This window comes from Peromyscus californicus, unplaced genomic scaffold, assembly GCF_007827085.1.
Source record: "Peromyscus californicus insignis strain IS unplaced genomic scaffold, ASM782708v3 Scaffold_13__1_contigs__length_99412109, whole genome shotgun sequence".
Classification (NCBI taxonomy): domain Eukaryota; kingdom Metazoa; phylum Chordata; class Mammalia; order Rodentia; family Cricetidae; genus Peromyscus; species Peromyscus californicus.
The window spans coordinates 57795316-57813239 of NW_026294424.1; the positions used below are offsets into that span (position 1 = coordinate 57795316).

The window sequence follows — 17924 nt, forward strand, 5'->3', positions numbered from 1 at the left end:
TATCTCCAAAAACAAAAACAAAACAAAAAAAAAAAAAACCACTTAAGTCCTAGTGCTTAAGTTCTTCCCAGAAGATACAAACCTCAGAGGCAGGAAGCAAAGCGGCGTTTTCAAGCAGTTTGGGGAGGAAGGAACAGGGAGAGAAACAAGCATATTTCAGGGATATTGAGGAAGTTCTGGAAGAGTGATGACACTCGTGTAGCACTTAGAATAGACACGGATGCTACTGAATTCTCCACCTCCAAATGGTTAAACTGGTAAAAAGTGTGTGTGTGTGTGTGTGTGTGTGTGTGTGTGTGTGTGTGTGTGTGTTATATGGGAAAGTGTATGTATACGTGTGCACACATGGAAGCCGAAAGTCAAGGGTGTCTTCCCCAATCACTCTCCTCTTATTTGGAGACAGGTTGTCTCACTGAACCTGGGGCTCACCAATTGGCTAAACCGGTTGGTCAGTGCACGCCAGGACCCTGCTGTACCCACCCGCCCAGCACCTGTGTTACAGGAACTTGCTATCACTACTCTCCAGTTCTAACCTGGGTCCTGGGGATCAAGTTCATGTCTCATGTTCATGAAACAAGCATTTACCCACTGAGTCATCTCCCCGGACCCTGAAAACAGTAAATTTTACGTTTTATAGATTTTACAATGTTTAAGTGTGGAAAACCAAAAACTAGGTAAGATGTAAATCCTTATGACATTCAGCATTTCACGTGTGCTATTTCACAGTGCCGTGTACCAAGCAGGAGTGTGGCTCTCACTCTCTGGGAGGAAACGGAGGCTTTATAAAGTCATGTAAAGCATGGTTTGACCAGAAGCTATCAACTTGAGGGCTGGTCCACTGCGATGGACACTGAGGCCACCGGACACCCACAGAGGCAAACGTCTGTCGGGACTACGCTGGAAGCTGAGGTATTACAGAGCTCAGAGAACAGAAACATATTCCTACCTTCATTCTTCATGATGTAGTGGACAATCTGCCCAACGGTGTCACTGTTTTCATTTACACTGTCATTCAACTCTAAAAGAGAAAAAGACAGGACAGTATTATAAATGTCACCATCGACAAGAGCAGAGAATGAGCTCGAGACATTCACCTTGGAGCCCAAGACCTCACCGAACAACTTCCAGAAAGTTCAAGCACCCTCACACAGTGCTAAGAGTCTGCCTTTGGTCCTTCAGCCCCCACCTTCCCGATGTCACAGCTTTGAGTTCCTTGGCAGAACACATTTTAAAATCAAAAGAAAAAGGCTCAGGGCTGTCCATCAATCCCTCCTCAAGACCAAATACCCACTCACTTTGTATGACAATACAGTAATGTATTTATATCTGTCCCCGCTGTTCTTATTTCTCCTTATTACCTTAAACCCTCAGGGGAAACAAGAAGAAGGCTAACTAAAAGAAACACCATTGTCCTTGGGTTTCATCTAGTTGCAGGCTTGCTGTCTAAAATGGGTCTACTGACCTATGTTTTCAGCTGCCTTAGTAAGTATTCATCCATGTTTACAAATGCTCTTTTCCTTCTAAACAAGATACCTAAATTTGGGCACTTGTTACTTGTTTACAAGTTCAGTTGAGTTGGAGAACTCAGTACCAGCAGTACATGTGACAGTCAGCAGGAGGAGGAACAAGCCTCTGCTTGGAAACGATCTGTATAATTTATTTAGCAGGAGAAGAAGAGACTGAACGGAGACACTGCATCCCACTTGGGAAGATGCACGAGGAGGGCAATGGCACACCCATGTACCTACAGGAATGTCCTCTGCACCCCAAGGGAAGCTTCTCTCCCATGGCCCAGGGATGTTTGGACAGGCCCAGTGGAAGGTGCTGGCTGAGCCAACCTACACCAGTTCTGCTCTGCTGACAAACACTCAAACACTCAGGGCTGGTTTGCTCACTCGCTGCTCGTGACTCATCATGTTCGCCCGTGTTCCCCAGCCTCAAAGGTCAGTGGGGGTGGAAAAATCAACAGTCCGGCAGGCTGGCAAGGACTGAGAAACCTTCCCCCATGGGCCCTGAGGGTATGCTCCACGGGTGACCAGCTCCAAATATCACCTCTCTGCAAAGATGCCACAGAAGGGCTGAGCGGGATGTAGAGAGTGATCGGCTAGCCCTCGGGCCCATCAGGAAACCTCCCTAAGGCACGACTGGAAAGGAAGGGAAAACAGGATCTGTGGGGTGTATCCCAACACTAACAACTCAAATGCAGAGGAAAAGGTGAGCCGCCCTGACATTCCCATGGGAACCCCAGTTCTTGCCACACCTCCACTGCGCTATGCCTACATCCATTCACTTAATAAGATAAAGTCCAGTCACTCAGATTTTTAGCAGAACTCCCCCCGGAACATTAACACCAGAAACCTGATGAGACTCGTTTCATGTTCTTACCATCCTTATTAGAATCTTACTCAATACGTAGCAGCAAGGATTAAGTTTTATGAGTGGCTATAAGTGCCAATCACCAAAACGCCTTGTCTCAAAATTTCACAATAACCCTTCAAGGTGGAGGTTTTCCTCATTAAAGTGAATGTCAATAAAATTAGAAATAAATACACACAGCAAGAATAACAGGCCCAAGGCTACCAAGCTCTGAAGTAAATACTCAGCAAGTATTCAGTAAATGTAGGCAAGGTTTCAAATGCTGATTACTGCAGAAAATACACAGTTTCCTCATTCAAAAAATGAATTATAAATGAAGTTTTTTATTTAGTATCTGTTCCTTGAACCATTTAAAAAAAAAAAAAAAAAAGAAGCAAAGGTTACTTACCTATCTTCTCTACTTTTTCCTCTTCAACTTCCTGTTCCGCCTCTGTCGTACACCGATAGCCTTTCTTCTTCAGCAAGTGGCAGATGAGGACACCAAGGAGACCCATGATGAAGAACACAGGGACAAGCACATACGCAATATATTCCGGGTGTCCATTCCCAGCATTGTTGGTGGGTGACGACGGAGTCGTTTCTGCTCGGGAGTGTAACGCGTGATTGCCAGTGTTGTCTACAGAGAGGGAGACGCACGGCTATGTTAGATGCTTGCGATGACCCTCTGGAAACATTTCCATTTCCATTCAATGTTGTGTGCTCCAAAAGCTGCAAGCTATACACAGGTCTGGGGGCCTGCTGCATGGGGACAAAAGGTGAGATCACAGGCTACAGCTGAAACAGTCCAAAACCACCTGCAACTATGAGATCTCTGTAACAGGATGGAGAAGGCACAGGGTTTTAGTAGAGTGCCCCACACAGAATATGCATGCACGTGTTAGGGGCATTCCAGCACAGTGCTTAATAGTTATGTGTGAGGACTCAGGAGACACGGGGTGAACACCCAGCTCCACCTTTTAGCAGCACTCTGACAAGGAACAATGATCTAAGCACCAAATGTCTCTGTTTCTTATGAAACCAATTGTTGCAGGTCAAACGCACACAAGCATTTCTGCCGTAGCAAATGCTTACCCTCCTGTCCAGCACTTTCCAGGAACGCAAGTGCATCACACCGAGTCAGAGAGACAAACATCTTGTCCTCGTGTGGCTTATGTTCCAGAGGGATTTAGTGAACTAAGATGGTTAGGGCACAAAGAAGAGGGAGAAAAACAGGGGTGGCCTCAGATTTCTGGCCAGATGTAAGAATAGAAGCCCATGCATCTGGTCATTCATTGATCTCAATAACATGTACTGTGTGCCTGCTGTGTGGAGAGCTGCTGCTGGGGGCTGGGACAAGAGGGACAAGGACACTGGCCCACTCCCAGGTGGGAGCTGGGAAGGTAGCATCAGGTCACGTGGAAGGAATTTATGTGTGCTCAGAGACAACAGCACTTGGGCCTGTCCACAAGAAAAAGGAAGCTGTGGTTTGGAAAAACGAAGTTTGCTTTTCGATCTATCACATGGACTTCTCCCAGAAGCAGCCTGAAAGGGCAGACAGTGTAAGAGCCACGTGGCCCCTGGAAAGGAAGACAAAGAAAGCCTGGGCACCCCATCATGACAAGTGCCTAGGAAAGAGAGAAAACAGACTGCAGAGAAAACCTGTGTGGGACACATGGGGAAAAACATGAGAACATGGAGAGGAAAGGAGCCTCTTCACTTCAGAGGCTGACTGAAGCCTCTCCCTAGATGAGAAGCAAGAACTACAGCACAACTAACAATTGTGTAGGCTACCGACATACAGATGGATGGACGGACGGACGGACGGACGGACAGATGAATGATGGGTGGACGATGAGTGAGTGGATGGATGGATGATGAGTGGATGGATAGATGATGGGTGGATGGGCAGCTGGGAGGGTGGATAGATGGATGGGCGGGGTTGGAGGGTAGACAGACGGAGAGGTGAATGAATAGGTGGATGAATAATTTATCTTGAAATAACAAAGAATCAGACTTGGGGCCTGAAGGTATGTGACCCTAGTCCTCATGCCCCCCCTATTTTCTGGCGATCTCAAACAAGACTATGAACTCTACACAGTGAGTCCGCTTACCTTCTGGTATCCAATGATCTACAGTTTCACCTGATTAATTGTAACCCTGTCCACGCCAGTCCTTCCCGAGGAACCTCCTGTGCAACCCTCTGAAGAGAATAGTTTCAAAACCCACCCAGGCGCTCTATGTGTCCCTTGTAAAGACAACGGGAGACCCTGTAAGAGGCCCACGCCTGTGCTCCTGTATGTTACTTTCTTCTGAGCACCTCTCCTGCTTTAAAACCTGTTTAAAAGTTCTCCTGATAAACTCTGCCTCTGTTTCACACCAGCTCGGCTTGAAATTCTTTTCCATGTTAAAGCCAAGGTCAATTTTACCTGAGTTGGGGTGCCTAAAAGATTACGGGAATTCAGGATGCCGCCAGTTACAGAGCGGAGCTTAGCCTCTGTCCCTGCTGCCTCTGGCTGAGCAATGCCACAGAAAAATAAGCAGCAAACGAGAGGAGGAGGAGGTCAGGTGGGCGCACAGCAAAGGACAACGCAGCGTTTGGCTGGAATGAAGTCTCAGCTCGGACTCTGATGTGATAAAAATGAAGCTTCCTACATAGGGAGTGTCACCTACCCTGCCAAAGAAACCGCCAAGTCAGAAAGACAGCATTCTCGAGAACACGTTGGTAAGAAGAATGAGTGTTGTGTGACTGTGGTCACTCGGTAAAACACGAGCACCCGCCATAACAGCAGTCAGCAGTATCAAAGTGAAGCGTAATTGTGCAAACCGGAGCCCGTGAAACAAAGGGCAGCTTCTTTCTCACATGGAAATATCCATTATCTTCAAGCAGTGAAGGAAACTGCCGGTTTCTTCCGTTTGTAAATGGTTGCATTCATTACTTTATCAGGCAACGTCTAGAATTTGAGATAGCATATTTTCTTTCTTATTTCTCAAACACATGCACGCGCGCGCACACACACACACACACACACACACACACACACACACACACACAGACTTCACCTGACTTTTCATAACAATGCATTGCACATATAATAGAGACCTCGTTGATTATTATAAAATTTCCCCCTTTTTTTTGAACTGTTCTTTTTGTAGTTAGACACACAAATACCACTGTCTAAAGGATTCGGTAGGGTAATATGTTGTATACATTTATAGCCCGGGGTCAATAGGCTATATCTTGTAAGGGACAGTAGGCTGCACCATCTAAGTTAAAGTAAGTGTACTGCTGTCCGATGAAGTATTTCTTACAATGTATTCCTATCACTAAGCAATGCAGATCTATACATAAAAAGTACGGATGTGCTGGGGCGCACGCCTTTAATCTCAGCACTTGGGAGGCAGAGCCAGGCGGATCTCTGTGAGTTTGAGGCCAGCCTGGTCTACAGAGCGAGTTCCAGGAAAGGCACAAAGTTACACAGAGAAAGCCTGTCTTGAAAAACCAAAAAAAAAATATGTATGTATCTACATATGCATGGATATGTGCAAGACCAGAAACATTTATTTAACTTCTTTATAGCTCTGCGTAAGCCTGGTTGGCTGACTGGTTGGTTGGCTGCCTGTTTTGCTTGCTCCTCCCTCCTTCCCTTTCTTCCTTCCTCCTCCTACCACACAGGCACTTCCTGTCCCAGGGGCATCTGAGGGCAAAACAGCTTTCCTCAGTCACTGCCTGTTTCAGTCAGAAGGTGAAGATCAGTTAGCAGTTGGGAAGCAGGGAAGAGAGCAGCGTCTCAGAACTGCCGCCCAACAATGTGTCTGAATCCTCAGTCAGGTGGCTGAGAACGTCCTCACTGTCCGCTTGACATCTGGTAACCTCGCTGCACGGACAGAGATGTGTGATTTGCCAACAAGAACCATTTCCTTAATCTCAATTACTGTACAATGAAAGAGCTGCAGATGATAGAAATCTAAATTTGTGAGCCATGCAATTCTAGAGCTACAAAAACACTGAAGTTAAAAGCTCAGGCTGCCGGGCGGTGGTGGCGCACGCCTTTAATCCCAGCACTCGGGAGGCAGAGGCAGGCGGATCTCTGTGAGTTCGAGGCCAGCCTGGTCTACAGAGTGAGTTCCAGGAAAGGCGCAAAACTACACAGAGAAACCCTGTGTCAAAAAAACAACAACAACAATGAAAAGCTCAGGCTGTCTGGAAGATGGAACAGCTCAGCCACTTAGGAGACACCTCATCTTTAGTGAGCAAAATGTCAATGTTCAATGCTTGGTTTCCTCATCCGTAAAATGCAATCAGAGTGACCGCAGCTGAGCCAGGGCAGGGTGGCACACACCTGTAATCCCAGCACTGAGAAGACTGGGACAGAAGGACTTAAGCCCAAAGCCAGAGAGAGCCTGTCTCAAAACAAGCAAAGTACTGATTGCAGCCTCAATGATTTTAAAACACAGCCCGTTTTGAGATGCCGCTCTCACTGACAGGTGCAGCCGCTATTTCCTCTCCTTAAAATTTTCACTTTTGATACAGAATTTGTTGGGAGTTGGTGCATTGTCAGTGTTAGACCCCAGGCCTTAAGGGACTGACCTCCTACTTCCTGTATCTTTAGGCATTTGCTCTTGGCACTCAGCCACTTGCTATACAGAAGCCCAACCTGTCTACATAGAAAGATTAGCAGCAGGCACGTTTGAATGTGCACCACATGCCTGTATCTGGCTCCCAGACCTTATCATAACTGACGCCATGATGGAAGTACCATTCAGGCCTATGAGGAGCCCAGCAGGTAGGCAACACCTACCAAAACAAGAACAAAGACCTAATCCATCAAAGTCCATAGTTCTGGGAAAGTCTAGAATGTACTAGCCTTGCTTTTTGGTTCTGTAGTTCTGCTTCTGGCTAACTGCTTCTGCTAACTTAGTTATGTCAACCCAGGATGTGTTTTTTTGTGTTTAAAAGCTCACTATGAGAAAGGTTCTGAGCTACACTGGGATCCTGAATATGCAGTGTAGTTGCTGGCCAATTAATAAAAACTTTCTATTGGTTTAAAAAAAAAAGAAAGAAAAGAAAGACAGACAGACCAGTAGCAGGTATCAACTTGCCCCCAGTAAACAAGTTGGCTTGGACATGGATCCTGTAGCCAAGGGATGCTGAGATGTTGCACGTAGCAAAGATGAGCTGTCCACATAAACACTGCCCAGACTGTAGATCCTTACACCAATCAACGTTTTAAGACACTAAGCTTTGAGGTAATTTGTTATGTAGCAACAGCAAGCAGAAGCTCTACCCCAGGAAGTCACTGAGAGGATTAACTACATTAACATGTGAAGCACTGGGAAGGTAAGTAAGCATTATTAAAGATGGTTAGTGGCCATGACTGACCTGTGGTACCTGGAGAAGTAGCCGCCAGCCACCATGGAGCTACTTAAATGTGAATTTAAGGCAAATGAACTTAAAATTTCAGCTCCTTGGATGCATTAGCTGCATCTTGGGTGTGCACCAGTCACGTGACTGTTTGCAGTCCTCCTGGGCAGCTCAGATAATGAACAGTCAGTCCATCACTGCAGAAAGTTCTGTAGCTCATCAACATTGCAGATTTCAAGGAAGCATTAACAAAAAAAAGTATTGGCTGGAGAATCCACTGTGACCTACCTAAACAATTCTATGAAGAATAACTTTCAGAGAGCACAGTAACTATTAATTAACAGAAAATAGGAGTGAATGCTGCTGAAAGCATGTAATTGGTATAGGGTTATCTGCCAACTAACTAATAAATTGTCTAGATGACAATAAATGGTGATCAGAAATACATTGTATGAATGTATGAAATTTTCAAAAAATAAGTTTAAAATGTTATTTTAAAAATCCCCCCCACAAAAAGCCAAGCAGTGGGTGCATGCCTTTAATCCCAGCACTTGGGAGGCAGAGACAGGTGGATCTCTGTGAGTTCAACAGCCTGGTCTACAGAGCGAGATCCAGGACAGGCACCAAAACTACACAGAGAAACCCTGTCTCGAAAACAAAACAAAACAAACCCCCTTCCCCCCAAAAAAAACCCCAAAAACTTCCTATTGCCTCCAGCTGAATTATGTCAGAATTATGAATAAATCACTTAGGGAGTTACCAGAGTATTATTGATCTAGGTCAAATAACAGCAACACCTACATGTTTGACGGGAAGAGGTCAAAGTCACTCATACAGCTGAAGGAACAGTGTCACATTTTAAAGCACTCATAGAAGTTCTGAGGAGATAAGGAAAAACTCAAACGGTCCAATGCTGAATGCCCAAAGTTGGGGTCAATGTCTTAGTTGCAATACAATCTAATTAGTAAGATTTATATATAATTTATAATTGATGTATAAGGACCAAAAGATTAAATGATTCTGGTGAAACAATGAGATTAAATTTTATTCTCCATGTTTTATTGTAATTTCCTAAAATATGAATTGCCTTTTTTTTTTTCATTTTTCATTTCCCTTCCATTTTAATTTTTCTCTTTCAGAACCTACCACTGATCATTTCTGGGAAGTCCTTCCAAAATGGTAATTGTTAAAATAATAATAATTGTAATTATAATAAATCTCTGGCAGATGATTCTAACTTCAAATCTTACATGCAGTTTCTGTAAGCTCTTGGGCCCTAGGGTGACAGCTGGGCACGGAACGAGACATAGAAGGCACCCGAGACGGGGAATTATCTGGGAAAGGCGATTCTGTTTGGTGTCATGTATGAAGTCTTACTATGGTACTTCTCAAGTTCCTGCTGAACTCCCAACAGTGCTTGAAAGTCACCTTGAAGTTTAGCTGCCACTGTAACAATACTAAGAAGTAGGTGCTTTAAGAAAGGATTAGGCCATAGGGCTCCATCTAATATATGAGTGTTCTTATCCTGGGAATGGGTTGGTTATCACGAGAGTTAGTTATCCCAGAGTAGGTTAGTTATCCAGGAGTGGATTAGTTACCATGAGTTAGTTATCCAAGAGCAGGTTAGTTATCTCGGGTTCCTGATGAGAGGGTAAATGTGGCCTCCAATCTCTTCCTCTCTCTCAAGCATGCTCTTTCACTCCTTACCCTTCTGCTACATAAAGCAGCAGCATGAAGGCCCTCACCAGACGTCAACACCACGTTCTTCAGTTCCTGGAAACCAAATAAATGCATATGGTTTGCAAATCGCCTAGCCTGAGTTATAGCGATGCTGGCATAAAACAGGCCAAGAAAACTCAGACCTAGAAGCTGTGGGAAGGAGACAACACCGAGCCACTGAGTCTGCTCCCTGAAGAGCTTGGCAAAAGAAACCACGGTCCCATGCTGGGAGCCAGTGGAAGAACTTTCTAGGTGCTGTGAGTGGCAAGAAACTAAAGCAGGAGAAAAATGAAAGAAAAAAAAATACAGAGGTTCCTCAAAAAAAAAAATTAAAAATAGAACTGCCATTTGATTAAAAAACATCTTACAACTCTGTTTACATCCAAAAGAATTTTAAATAATGACCTTGAGGGTCTATTTGTGCTTTCCATGGTCATCAAAGTCCTGGGAGGGAAGAAACATAAATGCTTCTTGATGGACAAGGGGTGCGTATGGGCCACCCCTCAGCTGTTTTAAAAAAGGGGAAATGTCCCTATATGATAGCATAGATGAGCCCTGAGGATGTAACACTAAGTCAGTCACAGAAGGACAAATATCACATGACATCACTTTTATGAAATGTCTAAAATATGCAGTCCACACTTATCTGAAGGGACCCCTCTCCCCCCCCCCCCCGCCCCCCCCCCCAGTGGGTGCCTGGAACCACCAGGAGTACCCAGCCCCCATCCACTATGTTCTTTCCTGTATGTGCACACCTGTGATGATGCGGTGTAGCTTTAAAACTGAGGATAAAAGTTGCATGAATGCTCCCCTGTGGCGGCTTGAATGAGAACACCCGCCTCCATAAGCTCCTATCTTTGAATGCTTGGTCACTAGGGAGTGGAACTCTTGGAAAGACTTAGAAGGATTAGGAGGTGTGGCTTTGTTGGAGAAAGTGTGTCAGGGGATGGGCTCTGACATTTCAAAGTCCATACCAGGCCCAGGGTCTTTCTCTCCCTGTCTGTAGATCTGGATGTAAAGCTCTAAGCTGTTGCTCCAGCGCCATGCATGCTACCACGCTCTCTACCATGATGATAATGGACTGAACCTCTGAAACTATAAGCTAGCCCCCAATTAAATGCTCTTATAAGAATTGCCGTGGTTATGGTGTTTCTTCACAGAGATAGAACAGTGACTAAGACATGTCCCCTAATCTTTCTTACTGTACTTTCAACTTTTCATGTAAAAGAAGTCTTTTTATGGCTTCTTTTTAGCACATCAAAATTTCCAGTGTCCTTCCTGCACTTTGGGGACATTATATTAAATAAAGATCACCTGCAAACAAGGACTGCCGTACAGTCAGTTGGTCTGATGACCGAGACGACTAACAGGTTGGCAGCCAGCAGCATGGAACTCTGGACAAAGGGATGATTCATGTCCCAAGCTGGGAAGAGCAGGAAGGAGCAGGATGGCTCCGGGTTTCGTGGCACTCCGCAGAGGATGCACAACTGAACGGGTACGAATGTTTCATTTCTGTAATTTTCCATTTAATATGTTTGGACCGCCGCCGCCGCCGCCGCTGATCGTAGGTAACTAAAACCACAAAGAGCAAAACCGTGGCTACACAGGGACCTCTGCGGTCTGAGCCCTAGAAAGAGAAAGCAGACAGGGCTGGGGGAGGGGAATATGAATGGTTGCTGTACAGAGGGTATAAAGTCCCGATTATGTAAGATAAGTAAGTCCTAACAATACTATACTGTGCGATTAATTTGTGGGAGGAAGAACACACATTAGGCATTCTTACAGAGGAAGGAGGGGGAGACAGGGAGAGCACCTTAAAAAAAAAATGGTTAGAAGAGACCTTTGAGGACCACAGACAGATCAGATCACACACACAAGAAACCTTTCATTTCTAATTTGGGAATTGGCGTGAAATCTTTTAGCTTCTCTCTTGCTGGGTTTTACTCCCTATTTCTTGATAGTTTCTTGAAGTAAACATTCTTTTTTAAATCCTAGAACAAAGTCAAGCATGGTGGCGCACACCTTTAATCCCAGCACTCGGGAGAAAGAGGCAGGTGGATCTCTGAGTTCAAGGCCAGCCTGGGCTACAGAGCGAGTTCCAGGACAGTCACAGCTCCACAGAGATACCCTTATGTGAAAAACTAAAAATAAATAAACATATAGATAAATGAAATAAAACCTAAACTAGAATCAACTGAGGAAAGATAAGACAACAGAAGAAACAGCAAAGCACAGGAGGTCTTTGGTGGCCGTGGACAGCAGTGCCAAGGGACTAAGGTCAGGTGGACAGCAGGTCCCCAGGTGAGGAACTGGGAGCGTGGGTCTGGTTTGCTCTCTCAGGAAGTGCAATGCGAGCAAGCGCAGCGGGAGGGGAGTCACACTGTGAGCGAAGGGAAGAAACTCTTCTCTGGAGGTTTTTCTTTTTCAGTACAAGAAACCGAAGTGTTGGTCCTGTGCCTGGATCACTAAAAGCACCACAGAACCTAAAATCGGGTTATTTGTAGGAAAAAATACGCTTAACTTTGGCTCCAGGTTCTGGAGGCAGCAAGTCCAAGAACTTGGCAAGTCTCCCGTGACTCCGGTGGGAAGCAGAGCGGGAGGGGTTCAAGTGCAGGAAAGCGAGCCCCAGGCGGCCCTCATTAATCAATGCTCTACCATAATGAATGGGTCTTGGGACAGCACAGACTAGCCTTCCATCCACTCACAAGGGCTCCATTTCCACACCACAAGGCCCACCTTCCCCAACACGGGAACGTTAGGGGCCTACTCAAACCACAGAGGCACTTCTTCATACATTAAAGGAAAGGGGGAAAAAATATGGAGTGTTGAACTTGAGATGATTGCCACGCAGAGCAAACGCTCCAACACTTAAACAGGAAGAGCTATTTCTTCCCGGGTGATCCTGAGGTAGGTGGAAGGAGCCAAGGAAGCAGGTGGATGACATCCTCTATTTTTCTATTACATAAGAAGCGACAGCATGAATTAGGAACAGGGGCGGAGCAGAGGGACATACAGAGAGATCAGGTTCAGCGGCGGGACTATGCAATGGGAGAAGCTGGTGGAAAGCATGCATGAGGGCGCGTGTGCTGGGGCGAGCACTCTACATCCTTCCATGGATGCTGACCCCCAGAGGTACACAGTGCAGGCTGCAGGCCCAGCAGGAGGGCGACAGCAATTGGGGTGAACGTGGAAAGGTGGAGCTAAGGCAAGGGAGGGAACAGCTGACAGGGAGATGGCTCCGGGGGTGCAGAAGAAAGCCTGACTGACCATTTTAACACTCCTCCTACCTACCATCGGCTACCACTTCAACGCCAGGCAATCCTGGGCCCACATCATACTAAGCACTGAATGACTCTGCGCAATAAGCCTAAGTTGACTGACATCATGCAGAAGGCTATGATCCACAAGCTCCAGATTGGGAAACTGAGACACAGGAAGGCTAGGGAAGTTCCAAATCACGCTTCCTGAGAAGGTGGTAGTGCCTGGATTGATCCAGTCAGAGCCTACCTGTTCCTTCAGGCTTCCTGTTACCCTCGGTTGTCTGCATCAACAAAGGGCTCGCAGAGTCCCAGCCAGTGCCAACACGCCTAATTTTTAATAATTTCAACAATATTTCACCGTTTTAGTCATTTTTCTGCTAAAATGCTGAATGCTATATCCTGCTCTCCCATCTACTACTTCACAACTCCGTTTTAAAGGCTCCTGGGTTCCAATCAGGACAGCAAGAAATAAGGTGTGTTTTGAAAACTGTCACCCATTTTGTCAACGATAAAGCAGTTTTCCAAACGAAGGACTGCCACTCAGGTCCCAATCTCCTTTCCCCCAACTCTCAAATCATGGCCCACTCTATCCAAACCATCATCTGGGGACCTCACAGCTGTGCTGTGTCTCCAAGAATAAGCTACCACCTCACCTTGAGAACCTGTAGTGCCCCGGAGCAAGCAAGTCAAACATGCCCTCCTCAGCCCTGACTTCGAAGGTGATCCCTTCCACAAACAAATACTGCCCAACAAAGACCAGCTTTTACCAATATGGTTTGGGTTTTGTTCCCCCCCTAGGCCTGGCCAGCTTTAGCTGATTCACAGTTCTCTAAGGGCTCACTGTGTGTCTGTCTGGCCAAGAGCCTGCTGAGCAGAATACAAAAGAAGATGTGAAGGAAAAGTGACTGAGGATGCGCGGGAGTAAGAAAGGGTGAGTCAACCAAAAACGCCAAAAGCAATTTTCTACTGTTTCCAAAGGATACTTGTATTTCCTACTGGTCAGGGAAGCTGGGACAGAATGGGACAGAAATGGCATTCCTAGAGGCCATCAGGCGTAGCCAGAGGGCTTCAAAAATAATGAGAAAGAGACAGCAGGAACCAGAGATGCCAGACAAGTGGCCCCTGTAACCGGTTCCAACACAGCTTTGGCCAATTACGGCAATAAGGAAGCAAGCGTTGCAAGGGCCCGGACAGCATCTCTCAGCATCTCCTGCTTGTGCACCGGTGTGCATTCAGAAGTCCGGGTTTCCTGCACAGCCACCAACAGACGATAGGAAGGAGACCCCTCCCCAACACACATTCAATCAGCTGCCATTCCAATCACACAGTGTCCAAGAACAATTATTTAAAGTCTAGAAAACTGACTGAGATGGCTACCCATTCATTGTGCTGAAGAGGTTTTCCTACGTGCACCTCTGTGACAACGAACAGGGTACTTCACCTGTCTCAGCCTCAGTTTGCTGACCTGGAAAATCCTGCGTTCTTTACGGGTCTCAGAGTCTCACAACTCGACAGCTTTCTCTACTCCCATCCATCCACGATTCTCTGGGTTCACGCTACTGGAGATAGAAAGGACCTCCATGTCCACAAGGCCAAGCCAGGGGCCCTCAAACACTAGTTCTTTTACATCTCACTTCATAGCAAAGTGAAATCTTACAAAAGCATTCCGTGGGAAAGCCAGTACTGAACTGACGTGTGGCTTACGACCTCTACCCCACTTACTTGGCTGCACAAATATTAATAGACGTCATTAGACGGTGGATAGGGAGAGCCACAGCATTCAGAGTGCAGACCACAGCTCCAAAGGCCATCAATCGTAACGTCGAATCTCTATGGGGCAAATGCTACTTCACAGAAGAAACAGGGGGTCAGATATGGGGTAACACTTGCCTAACATCTCGTAGTAGAGGTCAGCTTTGGGCAGTACACCCACCACCTCTAATCCCAGCACACAGAAAGTTGAAGCATCCCTGGAAGTTGGAGGCTAGCCTGATCTACAAAGCAAGCTCCAGGCTGGCCAGGACCCTGTCTCAAAAAAAAAACAAAACAAACAAACAAAACAAAACAATAACAAAAAGAAAAAAAGAAACACAAAAGCCTGGCAAGGGCCTGGACAACACCCCAAGTCCTGAAACCCTGAATCAGAACCACGATTGTAACAATCCATTTTCTCCCTCACAAACCTCAATACTTCCGGAACTTATCGGCTAGCCCCAAGACTTAGCAGGCAGTACATGGCTTCTGAAATTTTTCCCACTTGCAACCCCTTTTTTTAACCTGCAACTCTAAGTATGTAGATATACAGGAAACAGTACCCAAGTCAAACACTTACTTTATAATATAGTAAATCATAAGGAAGCTTCGAACAATTCTTCTAAACATACCATCTTTCCATTTAGTGACGGGAAAGCAAATCTGTATACTAATGAGATGAATTTCCTTGTTTAGTTTTGCATGAAGAATTAAATCTTGGCTGAATATCTGACACTATAAAGAACATCTTCAACACTTTTCAGAGTTTATTAAATACTTTGATTTTTGTAATCATCATTGTTGATAACTCTGGTTTGCATGAATATACAGTACCAAATCACTTAAGTATAGTCATTTCAGAAGTTATTGGAAGTTCTGCCCCAATTTCAAGGCAAAATTCACTTGATTTTTTTTTTTCTGAAACTCATGTCAGCGACTCAAACAGCAATTTTTAAAACAAAGAATTCTAATGCTGCAATCCAAAGATATATTAATTTAATATTTACATGCTGAAGAATGATTAAGGCCCCTCCTCATAATCCCATCGCTGTGTTCTGCCCAGCAGAACGCTCGTATGTACAGTCAGCGTGCAGCAATCCATAACATAACAGTCTCCATCTGAGCCGAGGGTCCCAGGCAGCATTCATCAGTACTGCCTGCGATAGCAGCAGGTACCAGGCAAAGCGTTTGTGGGGGGGTTCAAATCAGGGGTGCAGTGAAGCCACAGAATCCAACACGGAAGAGCTCTGCCAGAAACTCTTCGGGTTCCTTGCACATTTTTATTTTTAATTAATTTTTGGTCACTGTGCATTCACTTTACCATTGCCATAGTTTTCATGACACCACATTCAGTGTGGAACTCCTTATGGGGTCACTACTTACAGGGAGAGAAGCTGTGAACTAGGAGGACTCCGCCTGCTTTGGTGAAGTTACAGTTGAAGTACAGTCAAAACTAATTACCTGTACCCTAACAGGAACTTAAAGCAAATTCTGCAAAATGACACCATCCCCCAAATATTTCTGGGTGTCTATGGAGACAGCTAAAGCCACAGAGCCTGTATGACTGTGTCCTGCTCTCAGGGCCAACGCTGAGATGTCGCCTTCCTTCAAATTCAAGAAGTTTAACAATGGGTGAAGTGTAAAACGGGCGGCCAGAGCAAGTGAACCCACATGGGCACTGAAGAACAACTCGAGTCCGAATAGCAATGTGCTTATTAAACTTTGTGGGTCGGCTCCTACACAGGTAAGTAGCGACTGGAGCCCCACCCTCTGCACAGTGTGGCTGAGATGAGGGCAGGGACTAAGGAGCACCTCGCTACCTGCAGAAGCCTCCCCCACACACACTGCATATAGCCAGCCCCTCACCCACCCTTACTGCGTCAAACCCTCTGAGGTTGTATAACGCGTGAGCACCGGCTGCCTTGGCAGCAAAGACTGCTTTGGAATCGGATGGAAGCCTAGCCAGACTCCTCGGCAAACCAGGTGGGAACCAGCACTGCCGGGATCTGAACCACTGACTTCCAGCTGCACCTCGGGGAACTAGCACTACGAGGTTAAGAAGGGAAGTACCAAGGACTCAGAAGGGATGAACACTTAATAGGACCTATGCAGAAAAACTGAACCTGGCTACACAAAAGAGGAACAAACACTCTCTACAGGAGGGAGGCTGGGAACAAAGCAGAATCACTCCGAACCCCGGATCAAAGGACCGAAACTGGGGTGACGTCAATATAAAACAAGTAAAAAAAAAAAACTAATCTAAATATTTGCCATCCCTGGTTTCAATTTAAACTAAGGTTGGCGTGATTTTAGAGTCTAAGAAAGTCCCTAGCATTCTCTAACACTGGAGGTCATCTCTTAATGCCACAGAACTCCCTGACCAAACAAGTCCCTTACGGGGACAGAGAGGCCGACCCTATCCCTAGCTACTTCTCGGGAAGGGATTAACTCCAGGATCCCAGGGCATCTGGAGAGGTTACTTGCTTAAGTTCTGGACTCTTCAGGAATCTTCCAGTCTACCGCAAACAATGCCTAGCATTCAAGACACAACCGAAGCGGATCACACCAGGCTTCACCTAAAATGGGGCACAGTCAACTTACCACACTTCTGCTCTGGCACAAGGGCCCGGAAGCTATCAAGCATGCCTCTAAGGCAGAGAAGGCTGAGGAGTCCCAGAGCCACCCCAAGAGGAAAGGCACATCCGTGAAGTCACACAAAGGATAATGCCAGAATAATATCAGGGATGGGAACGGCACCTCTTTCCTTGTTCTCCTGCCCTCTTCCTATGCCCATCCACCTTCCCATCCACCTGTCCATGCACCTGCCCAGCTACCTGCCCATCCACCTTCCCATGCACTTGCCCATGCACCTGCCCAGCACCTGCCCAGCCACCTGCCCTCTTCCCATGCCCATCCACCCCTAGCTGTTTCCAATGCTGTCATTGGAGGATTTTTTACATCTTTAGTTCTTGGTAGCACTGTCTGTCTTGCTGGAGAAGAGTTGGAGAGAGACTTGCACTGTAAACCTATCTGAGCATTTCAAGTTGTGAACCACACACATGCACAGGAGAGGTTGTCTCTGAGTTTATTTTTGAAACATGCCTTTCAAAAAATACATGGTTTGCGCTGTAGAGGTGACTCAGTGGTTAAGAATACTTGCTACTCTTTCAGAAGACTCAGATTTGGTTCCCAGTAACCTCATGGCAACTCACAACCATCTGAAACTCCAGTTCCAGGAGATCCTATGCCCTCTTCTGCCCTCCAGGAGCACTGAACATACATAGTACACACACATGTATGCTGGCAAAACACTACTATACACATAAACTTAAAATAAATATTTAAAAAAAAACAAACAGGTGGGCTACACCTTTGTCAACTGACCCCAACAATGGCTGGTAGCCTAAGCCCACACATGCCACCCCAGTACCTCTCCAGGTGGCGGAGAGGTGCCTCCTTCCAAATGAGCTCACTAT

At 45.9% G+C, this 17924-nt stretch overlaps 1 protein-coding gene across 1 annotated transcript in view; it reads right to left on the reverse strand.

Moving 5' to 3' along the window:
• Rell1 (RELT like 1) overlaps positions 1-17924 on the reverse strand; it is a 47479-nt gene that overhangs the window by 11841 nt on the left and 17714 nt on the right. Inside the window, exons 2-3 of the mRNA XM_052734974.1 lie at positions 2765-2992; positions 947-1018 (exon numbers count right to left, since the gene is read on the reverse strand). Of these exons, the coding sequence (XP_052590934.1) occupies positions 947-1018; positions 2765-2992 (300 nt within the window). The remainder of the gene's footprint in view (positions 1-946; positions 1019-2764; positions 2993-17924) is intronic.